We start from the raw sequence: 27,491 nt of genomic DNA on the forward strand, positions 1-27,491 counted from the left end.
TGTCGGGTTGAGTAGTGCAGTCAAGCAAATAGCCAACCGGAACAAATACTTGAGAAGCACTGAGCTACATCCCAGAATCCCAAGGTCCCGTGTAGGAGTGAGCTGTGAGCAGATAGTGCTCTGCACTCACGGTTCATGTGCAGCCAGAGCCCACGCAGTGCTGATGAGACAGAGATCATCTGCTAGATCTGGAAATCTATAACCCTCTCCCTGGTGAGTAAGGATGTTCAGAAATTAAGATAACTCAAACCAGTGGCAAATGCATAGTATGTACCGTGGCATTATGTAAACAGCCAGTTCCTATACCTCATTCTAGCAAAGTAGACTGAAAGTCCCGAGGTCATGCACAAAATGAAAACAGACCAAACACCTCCGGAGTACAATCATAAAGTCAGCGTTCTGCTATAAATGTAAAAAATAGAAATAACCATGCACAAAAACAATTACATTGCTATCTTAATTGCTTTCCAAAGAAAATACTTTCTGTCACCTTTCCAATTAAAACATAACCAGTAGCTATATTAGATGTATTTTTAAATGGCGCCTGCAGCATGTCTTGTTGTCTAAGATATTGGATTCCACTAGCTCTACATTTTAATGACCAGTTTCATTTATAGATGCAGGGGAATCAACACGGCTAAACAAAACAAAAAAAATACAAAAAGAATAGAGAATTGAGGAGCGCTTTATTCTCCCAGCTGGGGATCCAAATCCATTTACATTTTGTCATTTAGTAATTCTTCATATTACATTGCCAAATGGGTAACATTTGCTATATATTTTTTCAATTAGGCTAACGGTTGCACAGAATCCCTTTCACATGCCATTCTCCTGACATTTCCTAACCCATGTGACATACACTTGGTGAAGTATGAACCCTTGCAAATGAGGGTTATTCTGGGAGAGTCACGTCTCCTCTCTCTCCACGGCACCCGGGAGAGGGTTGTAAAAGCTGTTGTCCTTTAGTTATGACGGAACACAAGGAGGAGCCGCGAGAGGGAAAGGAAAAGCTCTTCAATTGGAGTCCTCCTCTCCCTCTCTGTCTGCGTGCCTCTCTGTTCCTCTGCCTGTCTCTTTCACTCTCTCTCTCTGCGTGTGCCCTGCTGCTCTGTCATCCTCAGGGATGCGTCTGAAGGAGACCATCTGTTGATCCATTTGTCTCCTGCTTTGCTTCCTCTGCCACCGCCTCTCTCCTATCGATGATCAGGCCTGGCCTTTCCCCTCTTTGTAACTGCCAACAGGCACTCGGTGCGAGGCGGGTGTGCTGTCGGGGGTGGGGCAGGGGCCTGTGCCCTCTGTAGACTCACACAAAGAGAGACAATCAGGATTGGTGGACATGCCATCCTTTTTTTGTTCATACATTAGCCCGGAGCAGCTGCTTTCTAATCAGTGTGTATCTAAAGTGAGCATCGCTGCTGCTGACCAGAGTCAAAAAACACACTTTTATTTATTTATTTCTGCATGGTTGATATCAAAACTATTCCCTTTCCCCCCCTTAGGACTTAAACACAGAGCTCATCATTATATGGAGGCATAGACCATGAAATAGATGTTAGAAACAATGCTGTGTTGCTGAAAGAGCATCACTGGAGGCTGGCAAGCATTTACCACCAACACATTTATTGCATGTGAAGTGTTAAAGAGAGGAAATGGGGTCTTGGTTTCCACGCACATCTTCTAGCTGTCACCTCGCATGAATGTTCAGGGGTTTGATGGACACTGAGTCCACCGAGGGAACTTCATGGATTGCTTGCCTTTGATCTTCTCCCACGACTCTCCATTACCCATCATTCAGCTGGGTTTAGGCCCTGGAGAGCAGCTGGGAGAAGGTGGTGTGTTAACTTGAGCTCTGATGCGCCCATAAGAGACCCACTGTCCAACTCAAGGCATCATATAGCTGATAAGACAGACAAGGGAGGAAAGAGCACACGGATGCTGCCTTTTGTGAATGGTTAGATTGAAAGTATGTGTTGTTCCGAGTGGAAACACCGAAGCATGTCAGAGGAAGGTGGTGTCTGATAGGATATTGCAATCCATATGGAGGGTTTCGCAGCATCAAAATGATTGTAAATCTTATTATCACGTCTTTTTCTCTCCCCTCTGTGGAGTTTTCATAGATTCCTGTGGTTTCCATCAGCACTGCTCAATATATCCGATGATGGGTGCTCACCCGGGGAGACATGCCATTGATTTCCCATAAGGTGCAGATGACATGTGGTCACACATACTCCTATTTTACCAATAGCCGAATCATCCAATAAGCCATGATTTCAGCGCTGCTGTCACCCGGCGTGACAGTTCTTCTGACCAAATCGAGCAGGGGTTAGTCCCTGCGGATAACCTTTTATGCTGCAGGAGCACAGGGAGGGTGAATATCTGTGGCATATTTAATATGAAAGTTGCAGACTACCTTTTTTCATTGTTATTTAGTTTGAAGGCAAATCACTGTATGCATTGAGGTGACTTTTTTAATGATGTAATATCTGTGTTACAGGCTTCCTCAGTACTGGTGACCAGGCTGCTAAAGGGAACTACGGGCTCCTGGACCAGATCCAGGCGTTGAGGTGGATCAGCGAGAACATCGGCTTCTTCGGAGGAGACTCCAACCGCATCACTGTGTTCGGTTCTGGGATCGGAGCTTCCTGCGTCAGCCTGCTCACCCTCTCCCACCACTCTGAAGGTAAAGTACGGCAGAGATGTAGGAGGAATTGCTGGGTGGGGATACAACAGCTCATGCCTGCTAGTGTGTAGGCTGCTTAATATTAGAAACTGGCGATGCAGCTCAAGAGTTATTGAGTAATGTATTCTACTGTACTGCACAGCATGACGAAAGAAGCAGATGTTTGCATTTAAATGATTGTGATATTCATTACCATCCGGAAATTGAAACTTCTCGGCAGATTTCAGACCACATGTGGGTCTTGATGTACTATACCTCGTCTGCTCTCTCTCTCTCTCTCTCTCTCTCTCTCTCTCTCTCTCTCTATGTCAAGAATGAACATGTACAGTGGGGCAAAAAAGTATTTAGTCAGCCACAAATTGTGCAAGTTATCCCACTTAAAAAGATGAGAGGCCTGTAATTTTCATCCTAGGTATACCTCAATGAGAGACAAAATGAGAAAAAAAAATCCAGAAAGTCACATTGTCTGATTTTTAAAGAATCTATTTGCAAATTATGGTGGAAAATAAGTATTTGGTCAATAACAAAATGTCATCTCGATACTTTGTTATATACCCTTTGTTGGCAATGACAGAGGTCAAACGTTTTCTGTAAGTCTTCACAAGGTTTTCACACACTGTTGCTGGTATTTTGGCCCATTCCTCCATGCAGATCTCCTCTAGAGCAGTGATGTTTTGGGGCTGTCGCTGGGCAACACGGACTTTCAACTCCCTCCAAAGATTTTCTATGGGGTTGAGATCTGGAGACTGGCTAGGCCACTCCAGGACCTTGAAATGCTTCTTACGAAGCCACTCCTTCGTTGCCCGGACGGTGTGTTTGGGATCATTGTCATGCTGAAAGACCCAGCCACGTTTCATCTTCAATGCCCTTGCTGATGGAAGGAGGTTGTCACTCAAAATCTCACGATACATGGCCCCATTCATTCTTTCCTTTACACGGATCAGTCGTCCTGGTCCCTTTGCAGAAAAACAGCCCCAAAGCAGGATGTTTCCAACCCCATGTTTCACAGTAGGTATGGTGTTCTTTGGATGCAACTCAGCATTCTTTCTCCTCCAAACACGTCTAGTTGAGTTTTTACCAAAAAGTTCTATTTTGGTTTCATCTGACCATATGACATTCTCCCAATCCTCTTCTGGATCATCTAAATGCTCTCTAGCAAACTTCAGACGGGCCTGGACATGTACTGGCTTAAGCAGGGGGACACGTCTGGCACTGCAGGATTTGAGTCCCTGGCGGCGTAGTATGTTACTGATGGTAGCCTTTGTTACTTTGGTCCCAGCTCTCTGCAGGTCATTGACTAGGTCCCCCCGTGTGGTTCTGGGATTTTTGCTCACCGTTCTTGTGATCATTTTGACCCCACGGGGTGAGATCTTGCGTGAAGCCCCAGATCGAGGGAGATTATCAGTGGTCTTGTATGTCTTCTATTTTCTAATAATTGCTCCCACAGTTGATTTCTTCACACCAAGCTGCTTACCTATTGCAGATTCAGTCTTCCCAGCCTGGTGCAGGTCTACAATTTTGTTTCTGGTGTCCTTTGACAGCTCTTTGGTCTTGGCCATAGTGGAGTTTGGAGTGTGACTGTTTGAGGTTGTGGACAGGTGTCTTTTATACTGATAACGAGTTCAAACAGGTGCCATTAATACAGTTAACAAGTGGAGGACAGAGGAGGCTCTTAAAGAAGAAGTTACAGGTCTGTGAGAGCCAGAAATCTTGTTTTTTTGTAGGTGACCAAATACTTATTTTCCACCATAATTTGCAAATAAATTCTTTAAAAATCAGACAATGTGACTTTCTGGATTTTTTTTTCTCATTTTGTCTCATAGTTGAGGTATACCTAGGATGAAAATTACAGGCCTCTCTCATCTTTTTAAGTGGGAGAACTTGCACAATTGGTGGCTGACTAAATACTTTTTTGCCCCACTGTAGGTATAATGTGTCTTTGTAACGTAGATAAAAAGGGACATGATGTGCCAGTGAGAGCTTTTCGGTGGCATGCTAAATGACACACACGCTGTTCTCTTTTGTAAGCAATGTTGTTTATCTGCTGGCTACCTTAGTGCTACTTCATGATGATTAACTTCCCGTCTCGACCAAGTCTTTAATACTAAACCTGGACATGTGATAAACATCCCTCGTGTTATTGCTTAAGTTCATACATGAAGTGATTCTTTTTAGCTCCGTCCATGAGGTGCACCCTGCAGAGCCAAAAGGACACAGCATCATCTTTGACCTGGAGTAATTACACTCAGTCACGTATTCAACCAGCCGTTAAAAAAGCCGGCTGATTGTTTTGCATTTAATTGATAGTAGCAGTGGGTACATGACAGGTTATTAATATATTGAGGTGCTGTTGTATAGCATGCTGTTTTTTTTCCTGCTGTGTTTACGTGGATGTAATATTCCAAATGAGAAATCTTTACATTCAGCCACGCTCACAGCCTGCTTGTGAACACGTTCACAAGCCACAAACATGCTGCTTTTGACACGGACGGTTGCAAATGTAACACAGGGCTTTTACTCTACATTAAATGCAAGTGAATAACATTAAAGCAATCGCTCTTGCACGAGATAATGATTGGTCTTAGGCAATATTGTGGTCAAGAAGCTATTAGGTGGCTAACGCACGACCACCACACACATTAACATACACACACACATCTGAGAGTAGAATCTGTGTTCTCAGATTTCTGATATTAGACTGACGTGCATTTAAAAGAGGTCATTTGAACTCCTCTTCTCCGGTCCCTATTGCAGTGCCAGGGATTTGTGATGTGTTTTGCATTCTCCAATTTGCATTAAAGTGTTACTAATTGCCTTGATTTCCTCCGATGAATGATGACTGCTTTTGGATTGAATTTTTACCATAAATGCCTTTTTTATTCATACTCTATAATGTTACGCTTCATGTAGCATGTTATTATACTGCCAGTGAAACCATCTCCTCTGCCTCCCAGTAAATTGGATATTACCGGGTCTGTTTTTTCCCCTGAATGGAAATGTATGCCCCACTGATGGGATACAAAAAAAAAAAGGAAGTAAAATTTGAGGGATCCAAGGAAATTGAAACAGGAAGCCTTCTATCAGGCTAGGACTCTTGCTGCGAACGTTACCAATGGCAATCAGATTTCACACAGTCTCTCTCAGAGCACAGATTGTTGTAATTATATAAAGTTTAGGACTGGAGTGGGCTGCATGATGTGACAGGAAATCCGAGTGAAAAAATGTATTTTCGCACCTGCTTTCACAACCGCCGCTGTACCACCCCTCCTCCTCCTCTCCTATAGTCTTAACTGCTGAGGTAAAAGCATGTAGGATGTTCTTGTTGCCAAGACTACGAAATAAACAAAAAAGGAATCAAAGTGTCTGGGTCTGCATGGCGGTGTGAAAATTGATGTTAAAATCTATCATCAAGTGAATTACAGTACATACTGTGGCATGAGCACACCTGGTCTCAGATGACCTCTAATAATGGAGTTGTGTGATCATCTCATCTCCACGTTAGCAGACTGGTTTCTACTTTGCTCTCTAAATGAAAATTAAGTCAGGAAAAAAAGATTGTAAACAATGCGTCATAGTTCCAAATTCATTTCCTGATTTTGTTCTTCATTGCAGCGTCTAGATATAGAGACTCTGGTGTCTTATTGAATTCGGCATGTTTGAATTCAGAAGTAGCACGCGGTCGGATATGATGAACATAGAATATGACTCGCAAACATTTCCTTTCACCTGATGCTCAGATTCAGGATAACGAGGCCCAGGTATAAAAGAGAAAAAGTAAACAAGTGATGACACACTGTTGTTCTGGAGCTCCCTGGTATGTCAGTGTATTTAATGACAGTATTCCTGCCCTTACTGTACACAGTCTGTCATTACTGCCTACAGTGCATTGACTCTCCATCTAACAGAGACTTCCTTTTATGCCTGTTGGTGGCATAGTGACAACTTACTTCGGATGCTCCATGCTCTTCCTGAAGCCTATTTAATAAGCTGGATCCTCCTATATCATCCTAGCCCTACGGCCTCTCTCTTTGATTGCCTTCTCCTCTGGCCTGGCCTTGGTGGCGTCTCCATGTGGGCGTGCCGAGGGGTCCAGTCACAGGGTACATCCATCACCTCCCCCCCCCCCTCCCCCGCCGGCCTGCGTGGATGCTGACCTGGACGTCCTCTCGTGAGGGCTAGATCTTTTAGACCCCGGTCCCTGCCCTGCCTCCTCCATCTAATCTCCTCCTCACTGCACCCATCTGTCTCCCTGCCTTCACAGACAGTAAAAGCATGCAAGGGACACACGCTTTCTCTCCATGTGCCAGTGTGTCGCTCTCCCTCTCTCCCTCTCTCCCTCTCTCTCTCTCTGGGTTTCTGCTCCCTAGTCTGCAGCATGTGTGGTACGTTGCTATTAATAAGATGGCTGCCTTGTCTTCTATATGCCAAGCAATCTAGGCGCACATCTGAGACTTTGGAAGCAGAGTGGTCATTAAAAGCGCAGTCCCTCTCGGCAGGAGAGTGTTTTTGAGCAGCTTATTAAATATAGCTCAACAGTTGTGTTCCCAAAGAGGGAAATCTATGTCCCCATCTTCTTTTTCACCAGCTTCAAACAGAAAGCGGCTGAAGAAGTTCATGAGCAAGGACATTAGCCAGTCCCATGTATTATCTATCTGGCATCGTGCAGGCACTAATTGAACATGCAGATTTGGCTTTTTTCCCTATCTCCTAATAATCATTACGATATAAAAAGCGAGATAGCTTCTCTGCACATGAACAGAATACCAAGTAGCTTGTGACGTAGACCTCTGGGTTTGTACGGTTTGTACATATGTATCTTAGCGCAGTTGTTACATCTGTTTCTCCATTCACAACCTACTTAGAGAAAACATACTGTGTATCCACGCAAAAGTGTCTGCATCAGTGTGCACGCCGACCCCTCTCTTCACGGAGCACACACAAGGGAAGGGCTAGTTGTCGAGCTGCTGAAGGTCATTTGGTTTCTTTTTTTCTCTTCTCTTCCTGTAAGCAATCAGGATAAAAGCTCCACTTCTGAGGAAGTGCTCCCCTTTTAATGGAACGTCTTGGACATTAAAGACAGCTAGTGTGGAGGATCCTTCATGCCAATGTCAGCTTTCATTTTTATTAAGACTTCTGGGTTATTGAGGACCATAAATGTGCATGTTAAATGCTTAGGTTTTATTACAGCAGTGCAATGAGTACCAAGGCTTTTTAATGCAAGACACCAGAGAGCAAACAGTGAAACCCCTTGAACCATGAGTATCGAGTGGGCAGCGTGACAGGTGCTCGGTTTTTAGCTAAGGGTAACAAGTTTTGAATCCATTTAGTGTGAAGGATAGCACAGGAGGTGATTAAGTGAAGGAGTGCATTGTGGGATGTATAGAGATCGAGGATCAGAGAGATTGAAAAAATCAAATGGCGTGTCAGGTAATTCTTCTCAAATCTAATCTAAAATGTCAACTTTATTCATGGTGGCTTCTCGTAGTGAAATACTGCTGTGGATTTTGGACTAAAATTAATGATTCATGCAGTCTTGAAAGGGATGTGAGTTGGAAGTCATATGAATTCATGTGTTTCAGTGTAGTCTCCTCCAGCTGATTGGATAAAAACTGGAACGTCTCTTAGAGGGACTTATGATTACAGTAAGGCACAAACTGCGGTTTCCTTTATGACCAAATTTGATAAAGTATGTGCAGTCAGTGAAACATCTGAAGGCAAAATGGCTGTCAAATAAAAGTTTTAACAAACTATAAAGAACCATAATACCCCAGACATTTAGAGCGGCACTTTTTACTTAAATCGGATATTTAGCTTGTTATTATTCAGTGCTATTCATCCCTAATACATTTATCACAACAATTGCACTGGTCTGCAACCATCTGTTGTTGTCTGTGTTTCAATGATAAACTTCACCCAGAAACAGGTTTTGTTGTTTCTTTTAAAACACCTTTCTCCTCTCACCTTCTACGCATCTTCCTTTGAATGGTAAACAAGACAAACACTTAAGCACAAAAACAAATAGATAAAAGCATTGTAATAAAGAATTACGAATTTTGGAAATATTCATAGTCATCATAAGCATCAAAATGAGAATTTGTAAAATGTTAAATTGTTAGTTTGGACTGAATATTTCATATTATTGAAATTGACTGGCCCCCTCATTAAATTCTAGCAATTGCTTTATCAATCCTAAATGTGCTTTACTATTACATAAACTGGCTTTAGGTGTTGATATAAATCAAATGTGTTAGAGCGGATTCAGATGCTGACATCTGAAGCAGTGCTTTCAGGCTTCATTTATTTATATTTTTTTTCTAATTTCCGTGTGTCACTTCTCAAACCTAGATTTTTGGGGAAGATAAAGTGTCATTAATTTAGTTGTTTTCATTTATTTAAGTCTATTTCAATTTTTAACTAATTCCTTTCCTTTATGGTTTAATTAATTATTAACTAAGTGACTATTTTCATAATGAAAAGATTATTTTAGTAGCTCCTTGAAGCAAAAGTCAACAAATATAATATAGTAAATCAAATATCTGTTTTTCTGTGGTTTTACAAAACTGGCAAACATTGAGAGGTGAATGATCCTTCACTCTTTCAAATATTATATTCAACCCATTGATCCACAAGCTATGCAAACCCCTTCTAAGGGACAACATGGGTAAAAAATGACCCGTATTGACCTACAATGTTATTTTGTGCATGGCTGAGTGTTTCTTAGCTATATTTTTGGAAATCAATTTATTTAATCATTTAATATTCTAAGTATTTATTTAATATCTTGTTTTTGATCACCAAACATCATTATTTTCATTCTCCATTTCTTGATTTAGGAAATAAAACTGTTTTTGTACTTCTACATCAAGTTTGAATACATGGGTCAAAAATGACCCAATATGTTATAAATGATTAAAAGAAAACATACTATAATAATAATAACTATGTTATACAGCAAATAATTATTTTAGCAGTGATTTAACCAAACAATACATGTGGCTGGGGGATTTGTGCATTTTAGTCTTTTTAGCCCACATCTTTCCATTGCTAATGTGCTTTTGGAAGTGGGGCGTGCCATCCATGCGCCTCTTTATACACAGTATAGACAAAAGTATTGGGCCACCTACACATTACACCTACAGGAGCTTTTATGACATCCCATTCCAAATTCTCAGGCATTAATTTGAAGTTGGTCCCACCTTTTGCAGCTATAACAGCTTCCACTCTTCTGGGATTTTGGAGTCAGTCTGTGGGAATTTGTGCACATTCATCCAGGAGAGCATTTGTGAGGTCAGACACTGATATTGGACGAGAGGGCCTGGCTCGCAACCTCGGTTCTTCCACACCAAACTCATCCAACCATTCCTTTATGGACCTTGCTTTGTGGGGCACAGTCATGCTGGAACAGAAAAGGGCCTTCACCAAATTGTTTTCACAAGGTTTGAAGCCTAGAATTGTCCAAAATGACTTGGTAAGATAAAGCATTAAGAATCCGCTTCACCGGAGTGGCCTAGGCCAACCCCAGAAAAATAACCCCATAGCATTATCCCTCCTCCACCAAACTTTACAGTTGGCACAATGCAGTCGGGCAGGTAACGTTCTCTTGGCATTCGGCAAACCCAGACTTCTATGAAAACCCATGAAGTTCCCACAGTTTTGGTGCTGATATTAGTATATACATTAATGCCAGAGCTGGTTTGGAACTCTGCAGTTATTGAGTCAGCAGAGCTTTGGCCACTTGTATGCACTATGCACCTCAGCCACATAGCTCACCATGGTCATGTTGCCACTGAATGCAGATTCTGAGCTATGCTTCTCCCTCAATTTGGATGGCTTCATGACAGGTGGTATGTCCGGCTTGTTCTGGCGAAGAGTCCCAACAATGGTCAGGTTCTTCTCAAGGAGCTTCTCAGCCAGAGGGATACTGTTGAAGAAGTTGTCCATTGTGATGTATAATAATAATATCGTACACTAGCAGCATTTGGCCAGTTCCTCCTGTGTAATTTGACATACTGTAGACATGAACTCTCTTCCTCACTAGTAATGGATGACAAGGTCAGGTAATGTTCAAATATTATGTACAGTTATCTTTCACGAGATATCAAATATCTCAAATATCTATGACTTACGTGAATCAGTCGTGCAAAAGCAGCCTGTTGAGTTGTGACAAGTTTGGCATTTGAAAAATTGTCCACGGTTAATATGTTCCTAACTGCAATTATTTACAAATAAAAGCTTCCTATCAAATTCCATAGTGAATACATGTTTGGTCCAAATCACTGCTAAAATGATTATTTATAACAAAAGTATTATTATAGTATGTATTTCTTTCATTTTTATCACACTTGCATACATGGGTAATTTTTGGTGCAGAAATACAAAAACTGTTTTAGTTCCTAAATTAAGAAAGGGAGAATGAAAATAATGATTGTGGTAATCAAAAAGAGATATTAAATGAATACTTGGAGTACTAAAATAATTAATTTCCCAAAATATAGCTAAGAAACACTCAGCCATGCATGAAATAACATTGTAGGTCAATACGGGTCATTTTTTACCCATGTTGTCCCTTAGAATTCCAAAATGAAGAAAGGAAAAATGAAAGTAAGAAGTTGTGATGATCATAAACAAGTTAATTGAGGAATAACTGGGATTTTGAATTGTTAAAGAAATTGTTCCAAAGATATTTACAATTAAAACTCACTCGGGTCACTTTTGACCCATGTTGTGTATTAAAGGGTTAAATCTCTTAATATGTTGGTTGTTTCAGTGCATTTTGATTGACTTCACCTGCACAACATTACAAGGTGGGTTAGTAACAGACCTCTTTGTAAGGTGTTGTGTGGACCCTCTTGTGAATTCACCACACAAATCAGTGAAAATGGCTACAGTGCTGTCTCTGGCATGTATTTACCACAAGGGCCTATAGAGGAAGGAAATAAGACTGACAACTATGTTTATTAGAGCACGGATCAATCTGCCTCTGTCAATCTTGCTGATACAGTGCTGCCGTTGTGGGATTCAAAGCCTGTGTTTACCGTGAGCACCTAACCTCTGCTCTGACAATAATGTTCCATGTACATGCAGGCTCGTAGTTTTCCTTTAAGGGAACAACACAACTACTTTTGTAGTAAGGCTGCTGGGAATTGTGAAGATGTGTTGAGCTTTGTAAACTTGTGTAGCCATTCATTGCTGTATGTTGAGATATCGACAGGTAATCTCAGACTAATGTAAATGCTGCTCCAAATTACCCTGTCTCACCGAGTGGGGAAGGAAGCCAGCAGGCCATATAGATGAAGAGTCGGTCAGCGTTACACTACATCACTGCTTTAACTGTAATGTTACATCTGGCTATGACCTTTGAAAATAACACGTGTGGGTTTCCTTCCTGAAACGAGACCCAGGGGAGGTTCTCCATGTGGAATGGCGTACAGGCCTGAGCACTCTTTAATGTCCCTGTGCCGAGCTGTCACCATACAGATCTGGAGGTGTGATCCATCCACGCTTAATTTCTGTGGGCTCGGGCATCCCGTATCATCCATCCCTCTCCTGTAGTCAAATAAAGGCACCTTGCAAGAGCTGGAATGTGAATTGGAGTCAGGAGGAAAGATAGCTGCATAACCACGTCCCTGGGATGTTATTCATACACGAGTCAGCTGCCATTGTTGTGCAAATGCCTTGTGCTTGAGAAAACCAGGGACAATTGTCAGAAGTTGAATAGACCCTATTTCTGAGATGTCAAAGGCATTCAGCAACTCGACACTGTAAAGTTACCTGGGTGTTTGGGGCACCAGAATGCCTCCATCTCCAGCTTTGATTGGGCTGTTTGCTGAAGGGTGTCTGTGCATCTCAGGGTGTGAAAAAGGGCTATGCGAGATGAGAGAATGGGGACGCTCCTTGTCAGGTGCCGTATTCTTCCACTTCGATTGACAAGAGCGATAATTAAACCAGGGGGATGCCGTCTCTGTGGAGCAAGAATGCTTGTATTTATTTACGCGGATTACTCGGCTTTGTTGTCTGCCATATAGTGTGGACGTCATTGTGTGGAAGAAGCAAACCGGTTTTAACAAGTGGCCTATGTGGCATTTTTCAGTCACTCTTTGAACGGCAGTGTGTATGACTTTGTATAGCAGAGAAAAACCAAATAAATGGCTTTATTCTTTTACAAAACAAAGATGGAGGTTTGCTTCTAAAAGGTGTTGAACCCTTTTGGATTCATAATAAATTGGAAAGGGCCTAATTCAGGCAGGTAATAGGTTTTATTCTCTTCACTACTCAGCATAGCAAAGAGAAAATGAAGCCAAAGTTTTGAAGAAAAAAGGAGAAGGCCCTGCAAAGTAAAGTGGGGGGGGAGGGGTGTTATTGGGTTAAAGATGGCTTTGCTGAGGTCAGATAGCCACTTTTAACTAACACTCTAGAAAATAATATCCAGTAGGGCTGTCCATCAGAGTGAGGTAGCTTTACCTATCCCTAGCCAGAAGAGAGCCGAGGAATGAAGAATTGACAAATGGCCCGCAGTTCATTCAGGTAGTCCAGCCATCAGTCTGTCTCTGCTTGCAGCAGGTAGTTGAGCCTATAAAGCGTGGAGTTATAGGTGTTAAAGAGCCGAGCAGCAGGTCAGAAAAAGAAGCAGGGGATAATTGAGTACTTTAGTAAATCCATGCCTCCATCAACCAAGGTAATAGCTCAGAGCATTGCATACCTATAGCCTCGGATCCACAACCGTACAAATGGGCTTCAGCAGCTTGAGCGACATGTGGCACACATGGGCTGTCTCAGCAATATTCTCCAAGACAATACAATAAGGCCCATCTGGTGATGTATCGCTGAAATTGCTATTGGAATCTAATCGCAGCTGATGAACGAGGTGACTACAGAATATGTCATCTGTTGATGACCCGCAATCCCCAGCGAAGACGCCGGAAAGTCATTAGTTCAGGTAGATGCCATCTATGAATCATTCTTGATAAATCATTGTCAAGGGCGCATTCATACACCTCCTAATGAACAGTGACAGCAGAATGTCGGAGGGGGGATGCTGGCTGCTCCGGGCTGTTCCCCGCCGTTCTTTGATCCTGTTAGGCTTTGGATCAATTAAACCAATAGCTGCATCATATTGCTCCCAGACTGTCTCGTCTGTTTCCTCTCTTGATTGGTCTAATGACTTGATGGAGGTTTCTGTTTGTCTTTCTGTCTGTCTGCTACCTCGACTCCACTGCCTTAATCTCTGAGGCATTTTCCTTGGCTCCTTTTTGCTGTTCCTCATAGCAGTTTCTTTCTCTTTCCAGTACCCACCCTCCTCCATGTCTCTCTTTCGTCTTCTCACCATGTCTCCCTCTCTCTGCCTCAGTCTTTCTCTCTCTGGCACCAGTGTAAAGCATCCATTATAGAGTGATGCATGGGTGTCTGTGTGAGTGGGAGAGAGGGACTTGGCACTCCTCCTGCCCCACCTGCAGAGGAAGCACTGACAGCTGAGCACTGGGGGCTCATCTCTCCCCCTCCTCCTCCGCCCATCTCCACTGACCTCTCTCCTCCTCTCACACCTTCTCTATCTCTCACCCTCCCTTTATTCCCTGTTGTTCCACACATATTGGCCCAATTCCTGCCACCACTCACTAGTATCCCTTTCGCTGTTTTCACATTTCATTATGTCGGTCCATCTTTTCCTTTGTACAGTCTGTTCTCGGTTTTTGTTTACTTCACTGCACATTTGTATTTGTTTCTTTTTTTGCACAGAATTGTATGTGTTTATTTATTAGGGCATTCTGCACTAGGCAACACGGCTGCCTAAATGTGTTTTTAAATAGACTGTTTCCCCGTTTGTCTGCCAGATGAACAACCATGCTGTAATTAGCTGAACTTTGCCCTTTAGCAATGACCACAAGCGCTCTGTGTTTGCTTGTTGCTACTGACAGCTCACCTCCGCGGCTAGCTGGGTCAGTCGTTCAGTTTCCATACATCTGATTATCCCCGCTAAGAGAAAAGCACTCGTTGTCTCTCCATGAATATAAAATATATTGTGGAGCTGCTATGAAGCCACACGGGTTTTGATAACATGTGATTTATTTACATCTTCTGCAGCAGAAAGGGAACATTACTGCTGTTTCAAACTGTGTCATATGAAGTTTCTGAAACGTCTGAATTACTTTTGAAATAGGAAAGGTATGGCTTTGTGCACACTAATTCTGGTAAAACCGCTTCATCTGCACAGAGAGGAAAAATATTTACTGCATGATTATGGGCCTCCAGGAATATATCATTCAGTTTACACAGAGCCTGCTTGCTACAGTCTGCGCTTACAGACAGAATGATTTGAAAAGAAAATTGTTTTTGAATTTGTGATAAGGAGTGTCGCATAGGAAAAACATCATTCCAATTACTTTGCTGTACGACAAAGCTTGTGTGATGTTCTTACTGCAAGCCTTTACTGTAACAATGTGATATAAAGGATGGAATTCATGTATGCCACCTGGGTCGTGGTCACTGACTTGATGTGCTTTAAGTGCACACTTTCACTGTCCACTGTGTGTGTGAACATGTGCACGCGCAGTCACAAGCTGTAGTCTGCCTACCAAGACGTTCAATTCTGGGCAGTGCAAATGCATTAGCCTTAACTGTGAAATTTGCATAGTCTGAGCACAATGAAATCCCCAATGAGAGGAACTTCGGCAAACATGCTGACGAGCTGAAACCTCCACTATAAAGAGCCAACATTGTGCAACCTGACAAAAAGAGTAAATCTTTAGCTTTCAGGCCGCAAGGCTGTAATAGATTTTTAGCTTAGAGAGGTAACATACTCTATAGATCCCTTGCAGTGGTAAAAGAGAGATACTCGCAAATGCAACTGTCACAAAACAATATTGCAAATTGGCTACTTCACAATTTTAAGGCAATTTCTCAAGTTGTCAAGTTACAAAGCTTGTTTTGGTTAATACCTGGACAGGGAGGTTACCTGTTGCTGAAGACTGCAAATACACAAATGCAATTTGACACTTCAAAAATGCATGTTAATACAAAGGTATCATCTCAGATCAGAGTTTCCACTAGCGTTATGCTTTTAAAAAACTAGCTAACACCACACATCATCCAACCGTGTGTGACAGTGAATCATTCACACCTTTTCCAAATTGAAAGTGGGGTGAGAATCTGTCTGACATAGAGAGGCGTTGGATTTTAACATGAAAAAAGAATGAACCTGTGCACCTCTGGGGCTACTTCTTGAGATTTGTGTACTCTTTTTAAGGTCAGATATAAAGCTCACTATTTTCTACCAAAAAAGAAATATCGAAAAAACTGTTCCAGCATTACATTTTCATATTACTATGTTAGCCCAGTGACTGGTTAGCTACAGCTGCTACACTGAAAAAGCCTTCAAGGGCACCCTAAAGCCTTCATGTGTAGGATTTAAAAGTTTCTGATGCTTTTAACTGCTGAATCTGATCTGGGGGAAAGAAAGCAGAGCAGCCATTTGAGAATAATGTATCGTCCTTGTATCTTTTCTGTGAATATTTAGTTTTTTCCGTGACCTGGTGTGGTTTCATTATAAACTAAAAAGTATGAACATGGTGGCCATTTTCTTAAGCTTAAAGAAATAAATTATTCATCATCTCTTTGAAACAGCAATGCTTTTACTGTAAAATATGTGTTTAATTTGCTACTAATTATATGGAAGATAGAGAAAATGTGTTAGGACAGTGCGAGTTAAGTTAGGTCAGTTTATAAGCAGTTGATGATCCCCAGAGTAATTCCCTCATAATAACTTTTTCATTTAAATAATAATTTTAAACCTCGATTGTCTAATTTCTATAACAAAAATAACATATATCATTAAAATATATAGTTAAGAAGCGGTTAACAAGTAAATCATCTACACTACAGGTTTTTAATGTTTTTCCAGGCTTGGGTCAGCGATCATTAAGATGTGTTGGTTCCATATTATTTCAGAAATAGAAAAGTATACATACAGGCATACAAACGATCAAGCAACAAGAAAGAGGTTCCTACAAAATGAATGACGCTGCCGGAAGGCTTTTATTTTGAAGCAGCTGCAGGAAGTTCTGAGGAATAGTTTGCTGACAAAGCACATCAGTGAAGTGGATCAAAAACCAGTGAAGCTCCTATCTGTTAGATAAAAGGTTAGAACAGGAATATAGGAGTAAAACAAAAGTCCCAGTGCGACTCTTACAATATCCATGAGCTAACAAATGCAGATTAAAGCAAACACTAAAAGGAAAGATTTTCCTCAAAGCCGTTCACGAGTTTAGTATTCAACACAGTGGCAGACGTAGCCGTGTGAAGAATGAACAAAAAAAGAAATTGCAGAGTACTCCAAACTCTGTATATTTTCACACCCAAGCACACCTGGCTAATTGCTGCATAATATAAATGTAGGCTTTCAGAATGAGAAACTCTGGTGCAGTCTCGTGTTCAGAAAGGCTCTAGATGTAATGCTTGGACTGCCAGGGTCCTACCTTACCCTACAACTGTCCCCCAGAATGTCATTTCATTGTTTGTGTTGACAGGCACATCAATAATGCATTTGTGTGATGGCTTTACTAGAGGTTATGGGGAATAAACAAACAGAACCATTTGTATTTTATTTTACTATTTTTTTAAATATGCATTTATTTATTCAATCCGTCTCCCATGCTTATCGACCAATGTGCTTTACACTATAACACATCGACACCAATATATCACTTTTAGCCTACAATATTATGGGGTTCAGCAGAAGTATTTCATATAGGCTACCATGTACTCTGGAACGCTGCATGCCAGAGACTTACTTCTTGCCCAGAAGCTATCTGTTTTTCCGGCTCAGGTGCAATCTTATCCCTTTTTAAAAGCTTTGTAATCCAGCCTTAAACTGCAGTGGCTTTTTGGAGTCTTCCGTAAAAAGAAAAATCCATAACGATAAATCCAAAACTAAGTGATTAAGTGTTTTTATGAAATCATTTATCAAATGTCCCTTGTTGAAAAGCTGTGTAATTATATAAATGCTCAGAATCGGGCTGGTCTTATTTTAGGAACTTTTAAGCTTCAGAAAACACACTTTGAAGAAAAGTTGTGGGCTGAAAGGCTCGTAGCTTTTATTTAAACAGAGCTATTTGCATTACAAAACCCCAGACGGTGTGTCAGACAGTCACAGTGTTAAAGCATGCATCAGCCTTGACAGCTAAAGTGCTCAACAAAAAGAAAACAAAATTCCTAAACATTGACGCATGTATCATTTGAAGGTGACCTGGGCCATTGTCAGACACTCACGTCTCTGACAGACTCGACATTTAACCAAAATAAATGCTGCTTTTTGCTCACAAACATAATGCCGTATCAAGTTTTGATTTAATGAAAAATAGGCATCGCTCCTGGAATCCTTGTTAAAGTGAAGGCTGTTTGGAGAGCGCGCATCCTCAACGCAATATTTCAGATGTTGACATACCCATATGGCAAGCCACTAATATTGATCAATGCCCACCACTGAGTAAACTACTCACACTGTAGAGGATAATTCAAATGTAGCAATGAAACTTTTCACAAAAATCACCCGAGTGATCTGTTATTATCCATTATGAAAGGCATCGGGGCTTCTGCTGTGTTTCCACTTGGAGAAAAAAACAATGCAATCGAGTGTTTGCTTTCCAAATACAGCAAAGCCCAGAGTGCTCATCAAAATGTCTGCACTCGCCCAATGTGCTATTCTTAGGGTTTCCCTCAGAGCCACTATCTAATTGGAGGTTTGGCTGTCCTATTGGTGAAGCTGTCCTCCACACAGATGTTTTATTAGGCCTATGAGTGACTGAGATTCCCTGTCTGTGGCTGTTCACAGGCATGTCCCGGGACTCCTACTCATCGGTGAGGGCTTCATTAGCCGGGGATGGGAGGTGGCAGCAGAGAGAGAACAGCTGTTTAGCTAACAACTTGCATTGTTAGCCAGCCTTCTCCGTATGCCTAACTGCCTAAATCCGTCCCCTTGCTGCTAATAGAATGCTCATTAGGAGAGGGGAGGGAGACTGGATGGGAAACAGCGCCATTGTGCTACAGCCCGACCAGCTTTCACTACTCCTCCTCTCCCTCTGGTCTCATTTAAAGCACTGTACAGAATAAACCCTCCCTGTTTGGATAGACTACATACCGAGCCCACCTTGACTTCTCACCCTGACTTCTTGGGAAAGACCGGGGGGGGGGGGGGGGGGGGGGGGGTGTATGGGTACCTGAGATCTCCTCTGAGACAGCCACCAGCGTCTGTGATAACCAAAAACATGGTTCTCGATCGCAGAGATAGTGAAAGATACAAGATTACAAAATCCCAGAGGACAGAAACATGATACCTCCTGCTTCAAACCCTAAAGAAAGAAGTGGTTAATTTGGTGCGTGGGTTTCCTTTCCCCCCCGAAGTGGCACAGTGTTAAATTATTCATACACTGTAGATTGTGCTCACGTAATTTGTCAGTAACCCAAAAGCACCAGTCTATTTCTCTGTGTCAAAACTGATGAAGCTGGCGAGGAGGAGGGAATGCTGCGACATCAGAGATGGCGCTGTGAATATCTGATGGTGTTGATGGGAACAGCTGAAGATCAGAGCCAAAAACTGCACTCCCCTGTCACAGCCAAAACACATCCCTGGCACGAAAAAAAAGGGTGGCCTATGTTTGATTTAAATCCAAACAGGAAAACATGTTACCATGGAGGTACTTCATTGAATAAACACTGGCCACTTCCTAACATTCCCCATACAGGAAGACAGGCAGACAGTGTGCACAGCGTCACGTGGGGGGAGTCAATGTGAGGCAGAACTGATATGCTCCAAGCTATTTACAGTAAATGACAGCAACTGTAGATTCTGCCGTCATGTGGAAATATACCCTGGGGAAAAGTGTACACAGAATACGTATTTTCTCAATAATAATACTACAGGATAATAAAACAATGCTCCCTTTTGACAGTTTGTTATAAATACGTTATTTTAGGTAAGATACATATATTAATATCAATCTTTTAAATTAGATTGGGAAACAGACTGTTTGACAAATTGTCAGAGATCCTATACTGTTATTTTACTATTATGGGCAGCGTTGCAAATCAGTAAGCAGGAATGGTTTCTGTCAAATTGGAATTTTATAAAACCTTTGCATCAATTTGATGAAATGCCTCGACTTGTCAGATATTTAATTGGCTTGATTTGCCAAAATCAGAAGTTCCTGTCCTATTTTATTCCTAAAACTTCCCTTTTTTTAGTTGATTTTGTCAATGTACATCACAATGAGTTCAATGACAATATAAAAACACATTACTTCTGAAAAACCTAGTGGTTATATAAACTGTTAAAATGTCATTACAAATGTAACCTCACCTGCTCCATCGAAATCAGTCGCATTGACCCGAAGACACATTTTGGGTTGTATCAACTGTTGGAAAGAGGAGATTCCTAGCTTTCTAATGATATCAGAATTGTTTTTGTACTCTAAATATTAAGCAAAATATGTCACATTATATAATGACTATCACCGAGTCATCATTTTGAGAAAAAGGCCTTTAAAGTTGAAATGAGCCGTTGCGACTTCCGACTGATTTCGATAGAGCGGGTCACAAATAAAGAACCCTGTCAGTACAAAAAGATCATATGTGTTAAACATTTACTTAGAGCACAAAACGTGCTCTTAAAGAGGCTTTATCACCCCCAAAATAAAAAGTTGTGATCTATAAACAAATATTTGGAAACATACATGAGATAATGTGTGCACCTGTATGTGAACCCTGCCCTGATTACTGTAAGTAGATGAGAAATTTGTTACGCAGATTGTTTTGGTTAATTAAAGGCTGATTTAAGAAATGTATTTTGAGAGTTTAAGTATAATGATGCCTCTCACACATTTCATTTCTTTTTATCACACGTTACTCCCACATCAGCTTAGCGGTGTTGTTTGTGAGTGAGCCACAGCTATTCCATAAGCAATTGTAAAAGATATTTGCTTACTCAAATCAAAAATCTGTTCAATATTTCATCCGCGCTGTCTCAGCAGAGGATCGGACAGTTTACACCGCAGAAGATATAATGCTAGGACGATGGCAGGATTCAGGAAAAGACTAGATTGTTTTCTATGATATTGAGAATAACTGAGTCCTTTACACCTGACCCACGTTAACTACAGGAGGTGAACTGATTACATTATCATCACTGGTTGTAGAAATCCGAGTAGCAAAAAAATAAATAACAAAGAACTGCATAACAGAATTTAAATCGTTTTTGTGAATATATAATTACTTGAGGCACAGCGGTGGCTGCCACACAAGCTCTGCCATCTCCAATCACCAGGCACATCTTCACCATCTGCACATATGGATTGTGTGAATTAGCAAAGTCTGGCAATACAACGGCTATCATATTATACCACATCCTTATTAAGAGTCCTAATTCTATAGCAAACATTCAATAAATAAATAAACAAACAAACTGTGTTCCCCTATCAAACTTCCATTGTTTAAATAATATGCCAGGGTGGGGGATATTACTGATTGTTGCAATCATTTTGGCAAGTAGTGAAGTAATCAGTGTGATTGCTGTAAACATATAAATACTGGGGTAAAATGCTGCATGATGGACACTCTGCCACTGCTAGAGGACAACAGGAATGGAAGAATGATGAGGGAACGAGTGTTCGGGGACCACAAAGATTTCCTGGCTTGTGATGATGACTAATAAGCCGATTTCAGAATCCCTAGAGTCGTGCTTCTGTGTCAGAAAATGCCCTTTTTCTCGGTTGTTTGCCGTGATTCACTGTAAAGAACCATTGATCAGCAGGCTGCTTTCTATGCATCAACACTCATGAGGTGCTTTGCATTAACCTTTTTATGGTTGAATGTGGGCGTGTAGACAGCGGGATATTAGACCGATCCATGTGCGGACATTACCAGGTGGACTGGGATTTATAAAAAAAACATTGACTGTACCAAATATGATTATATTTTGAAGCACACCATTTTCAGCTTTTTGCGCACGTCCACTTTTTAGATCCTACGCACTGTCTTAAAAAATGAAGCCCAAGACCTGTGTGTCATTTCTTTATGAGGTGATGGGAGCCGACAATGACACATTCTATAGTAATGGCAATAGGCTTACCAATGCCACTCTGAATGTGTGCTGGGAAAGAATGTCTGTGGGTGAGATATGTGTCAAGTGTTCTGACGTTAGTTGCTGTTGAATGTGTGTTGGGTTGACATTGAGAAAGTGGAGCGTGCCAGCATGCAGCCTTACTGATAGACAAGCACACTCTGTCACACACACACACACACACATTCGCACGCGCGCCCATACACACGCATAACTCATCTCCACAGACCCAAATCGATCCTGCACAAACACCGCTATACACATTCTGAACACACACACACACACACACCGCTATAGCAGGTCCAGGCCTGCGGGATTGACCGTCGTTAAAGGTTGGCCTGTGTAAATATTCCCCCCATGCTCGGCTCATCCCTGCAAACACACACACAGACTCACATGTCCATGTGTACATGTTAGTCCACATACTCTCACACCCCAGGGAATTTCATGTGGCTACAGCTGTGTGCCTGCTGGCACTGGCAGCAAGAGACACAACAGAGCGAATATAGAGGAGGATATGGAAACCAACCGATTGCATTGACAGGCATGTTACCATGGAAAAAAGGACAAAAACATAAGAAAGGAACCTGTGCGCTCTCTCACACGACTGTAATATATATATTTGTTTCATTTATTTTTTCTCCTCCACTACCGACTGCCTTTTTTGAATGTAAAAGACTGATCTGAAGTGTGACCGCTGAGGTGGAAAGACAACTATTGAAATCTTTTCTTACCTCGGCGATGCATTTGCACAGCTACACAAGCAGCAAGGAACGTTCACCTGAATGCAGGCGAGTTTGAACGCACAGGGACACACACAATGTAAGCAAACAGAATGACGCTAGATAGCATGGGCGGTATGCGTACACACTCATGTAGAATAGTGAATGAGGCTGCCCGGGCGGGGGGGGCACTGATCCTCACCAGAACTCGGCTCACAGCTCTCTGCCCTTGCGCCGGGACCTCCGCCTGTCACTCTCCGTTTTACTCCCTGCACCAGCACTCCTCTATGTAAGCAGCCAACACAATGTTTGGGGTATTGAGGTGATAAAGAAACTGTCCACCACTACCAATTTGGTCTTTTCAGAGTATGACAGAAAGGACCGAAGGTAAAAGAAAATATATACTGCATTATGTACTGCCAAAATTGAAAACGGCTGGAGTGCTGCTGTGAAAGGGGAATGTATATAGTCCTTGTTAGGCCTGCTGCTCTGAAATTATGTTGACCCAGTGCCAGACATTGAGATGTTTACTGTCACTCTGTTATTTTTTGTGTAATCTGAAATTCAATATGATACATTAGTGTCCCAAATGGAGTCTGTGCAATATATATTAATTACTTGTCCATTACGGTTTGTGACACTATCAATCTGTTATCTGCTGGCTACCCCAATGACTGAAATTAACGGTCACTTCTCAATATCAGCCAAGTCATCTACACGCTTTATTGCCTTCATTACAATATACTTTTCGTAATTGATATCCTCATGTGATCAGACAGTAACTTTGGCAGTAAGACATTGGCAAATAGTAATACAAAAACACAGGTGTCACAGCATGTTTATATGAACATGGTTTGTAAATATCAAAGTAAATGTCAATGTTGGTAGGAAACACCCCACAAAGCACAATAATGTGTTGTAGTCTTGAGGAAATAATGGGAGTGCAGCCATATCATGATTTCCTCAGGTCCATGTATATTTGATAGGGCCTGCCAGATGTGGCCTTGGAAAATGTGGATGCGTATCGGCAAGCAATCTCTCTCTCTGAGCTCCCAGAAATTAGATTTCATCTCAGGCCCCAGATCTAATACACTGGCTTATATTTACTCACAGTTGCAGAGCATCATAAGCCAATATGACCCTATAGAGGGGTGGCAGAGCTGCGCAAAATATAGTTAAATGAAAATGCTTTGAGCAAACTGTTCCCGAAAGCCATCAAAGCCTTTTAGCCATAAACTAGCTCACAAAACTGTTGTTTCTCCACTGCAAGGGCTTACACTGTCATACAGGATCAAACTACCGACAGCACTTTGACAAACCAAATAACATTTATAGATTTCTCGTTGTTAATAGAAATGAAATTGTCGTTGATTCGATCTGTCAAATCTAATTTGGAAGAAGTTGTCTTCAGTTTGAGTAATGAATATGTGGTATATATTTCTTTATAGAATTATCTTGGTGTTCAGAAATGTAATTCAAACAACATCAGAATAAGAAAATAATTTCACAGCCTTTGTATTGAGCTGGAGAACAGCGCATATTTGAGATAAAATGGTTGCATGAGTCACCAAATGCATTGAGATGCCTTTGTTTCCTCACAATGAATGCAAAGTCACAGTTAGCATGCAGAGTGCCATTTTCTTATGCAGAGAGCCTTTCCCTGCCATGAATACTCTCCAGGGACAATAGCACCCACTGAGGATTTTTGAGTCTTGCTTTTTTCCTCTTTTTTTTTATTTCTTTCCCCTTCCTCTCCTATCCTCTCATGACCTCCCCATTTCCCCCCTCCCTTCCCTCTCTGTCTGTTACACAATGAGAATAGATGTAGACAGCTTACTTCATCCATATGTCTGTCTGTTTGTCCTGGTAAGATTTATTTTCTAGTTTGCAGCACAAAGTGTGTAACCAGCACGCTTTTGCTCCGAGAAGGCAGAAATGACGGATCTCAGTCCGATGAACACTTTGCTCAACACATTTTTAATCTCTATCACTGACGTCAACATCTCAGTGTATTTCCTAATCAAAATAAAAACATTAGAGTTGATTGATTTAGATACATTTTGCAGCAGATCGATGCTCAGTGGCTGAATGCTGAGTTCAGATCGGCTGCACAAATTGCTCCTAATTGTTGGGATTTCCAGTTGACTTCATTTGTTGTAGTAGATTTTCTGGGAACCTGTGCTACCAAGTGGACATACAGTAGGACATGTCATAACCCAATTGTGTAGACGTCCACTTACAGTAAGTGGCCATGGTGGCTAAAGAGTCTGCCACAGTAATTGACTCAATGGGAGGTTACAGTTTACAGCATGAGGCAGGGAAGGGAGACATAGTGCTCTCCAGGGATGGGCTGTTGTGACAGTGCTGCTATAACCCGCCCCCCCCCCCCCCCCCCCCCCTGTGTTTCTCTCAGTGCACAGTATACAGGCCACAGAAGCACACACTCAATAAACGCACAAACACAGCAGCATTCCTCTGGGCAGGTAATTCCACAGTCAGGTGCTGAGGTCACAGTCTGAGCGCCCTGCCGTCCCGGGCCTGAGTTTCGCTCTCAATCCTTAATGTGTTCCCAAGAATGAGGGCGAGGCGACGCACATCCATCCTATTTTTGTCCGCTGTATGCATGGTGTGCCGGCTTGAATTAGAGCAAGCCTGTGTGGCCGCTGGCTGCAGGGCTACTGGCACAATGGGCCAAGCCGGGAACAGTGGTGTCAGACACTGTGAGAGGGGAACGCACAGAGTGACATAGGCACAGCTAGAAGAATATGTTTACACTGTGGGAGCATGTGCCCAGCCTGGCACGCTCATGCTTTGCACAATAGTTAATCAGCTCGGACGCTGCTGCTGCTGGTGTGACCACTGACCCTAAAGGCGTCAGAAACAGGAGGAATCTCTCTATTAGGAACAGCACTGTAATTCCAAGTGGGGAGCGAGAATTAAAGCGCTTCCAGGGGAGTATTCTCTTTCTAATGTATCTTCCGGTTCTGATTCATTAATGGCGGTTTAGTTTCAAAGAGTTGCTTATGTTCTTGGTCCGGGGAAAAAAAAGTGTTGCCCCCTGTGAGGTGCTCTGTGTGTGATGCCTAATGAGCTTCCTGAATTATGAGTGTGTGTTAGTTTGTGCATGTGCATGCACGCTGGTAACACTTACGTGGGTGTTTTATAGTAGACATTTATTCCATGTAGCCTGTAGGTATGTTTTGTGTTTCTATAGTAGGCTTGGACTCCCCTGGAGAAACCGTTGATATTTAACAGAAGCATCTTAGCCAACACATATAGGCTGTGCGTGTGCATGAACACCACGCACATTGTTTTGTCTTTGTATGTAAGCTACAATCAGATGTAATTGGGGACATATCCTATTGTGAACCAGACTCAAAAGGCTTGTAAGCTAGTGATCTTCTGAATTTGAAGAGTGTGAAAAGAGCCAGGCTAAGCAGTAAGCTTCCACCCACCATCTGCTTTTAGTTTGGGATGTGCGTATCCATCCCAGTGTCACCTCTCGTACCCTAACAGCTCACAGCACATTTGTTTCTGCAAGAATTAGGCACTTAGTCCGAGGTCTCTCTCCCTTTCTCTCCCCTCTCTGTCACTCTTTCTTTCCCTTTTGCTATGAATCCCTCTGATTCCCCCCTGGAGGGTGTACACCCCTCGCGATAATTTGTCTGTCACAAATGCAACTGCGCCCTCTCCGTGGCTTTAATTTGCCCAAAAATGATTTTCAGCCATCCCATCTGGCTGTCAAAGGCAAGATGTCGCCAAGAATAGAAGCTTCCCATCCTTCCACATTTCATGGCTGGATTGTCATGTTTGTGTGTGACTTATATCTTGGACCCTCCCATGCAAGACATACTTTACATCTGATTTGTACTTGTGGAGACTTGCTTTGTTGAAGTGAGCGCATACTGGCTGCATATATAAAAAGGAACTAAGCTTTGGGGGCTGCTATACAATGCAGATTTGGGTGTAAAACATGGAGCATATTTTTAGAAACAACAGGAGTCAGATGTTTGCACTGTTACTAGATAGCAGCCACATGCACAATTCTCCTATGAAATCCAGTATCTCTGGGAGCTAAAGGCGCTAATCATTTCCTCTCAGCACACTGATCTGAAATCTATTTGTGGACGCAGTAGGAGAAGAGAGAGGAAATCAGAAAACATCTTTAACAACTTGTCCCATCTAATGAGATTAGCAAGCCGCTTACACAGTCATGACATGGAGATACACACAGATAACCCGTAATAACTCATTATTCTTCCCATTTCCACATCGACTCCTAGTAAAGGCTTGCTGACAGTGTGTGTTGTTGTTGCGTACACAGCTATCGGGCCAATCTATGCACTGCTGCAGTGTGGTGTGAGCTCGCCGAATACCGCCTCGAATGCCACAGCACTAAGAGAGCTAGCAGTAGAAGGACACGGAGATAGCATTCTCTGCTTTTCAGAGGCTGCAGCATTAGTGACACATGCATGAGTGCAAATGGAAAAAAAATCACAGTGCAGGCTCTCTGTTTCTCTCTGTTTGGCGGGGAAGATGTGAGGAGGACAGGAATCAATTCATTTTGTATGTGTGGATGCCTGTGTAGTCATGAGACTGCACAGATGAGTTCCCAAATAATACAGGGAACTGACAAAGGAAAAAGGTATGCGGCAAAGAGAATATTGCTGCCCTGTGATGTCCTCCTTGCTTTGCTATAATTGAAAAAATGTACTTTGATAATAATGTCTCTATTCGTAGATTTTGCATTACTGAACAAACCAAATGTCAGCTAAAGAAAAGACAGCCTACACTGTAATTGTCCATCAAACACTTTACAGGGAACTACAGCAAAGTACTTAAAAGCTGCCCTAACGTTTATTTAAGTGTCATTAGACGCTTTGTGTCTCCAACCGCTAATAAGTGAGTGGGTTAATATCAATTTATGATTGTTCCTGAAAGGGCACATTCAACTGGATCATGTCACATTTTCAAATAAAAAGCA

The 27,491-nt window shown here is 42.0% G+C and overlaps 1 protein-coding gene across 2 annotated transcripts in view; it reads left to right on the forward strand.

The window, feature by feature from the left end:
• The window catches only part of nlgn3a (neuroligin 3a), a 121,840-nt gene that overhangs the window by 70,874 nt on the left and 23,475 nt on the right, over window positions 1-27,491 (forward strand). For both annotated transcript variants that reach the window (XM_079669042.1, XM_079669043.1), the window contains one exon: window positions 2,495-2,680. In XM_079669042.1, coding sequence (XP_079525168.1) covers window positions 2,495-2,680 — 186 coding nt within the window. The remainder of the gene's footprint in view (window positions 1-2,494; window positions 2,681-27,491) is intronic.

This window comes from Notothenia rossii (assembly GCF_949606895.1).
Source record: "Notothenia rossii genome assembly, chromosome: 3".
NCBI lineage: Eukaryota > Metazoa > Chordata > Actinopteri > Perciformes > Nototheniidae > Notothenia > Notothenia rossii.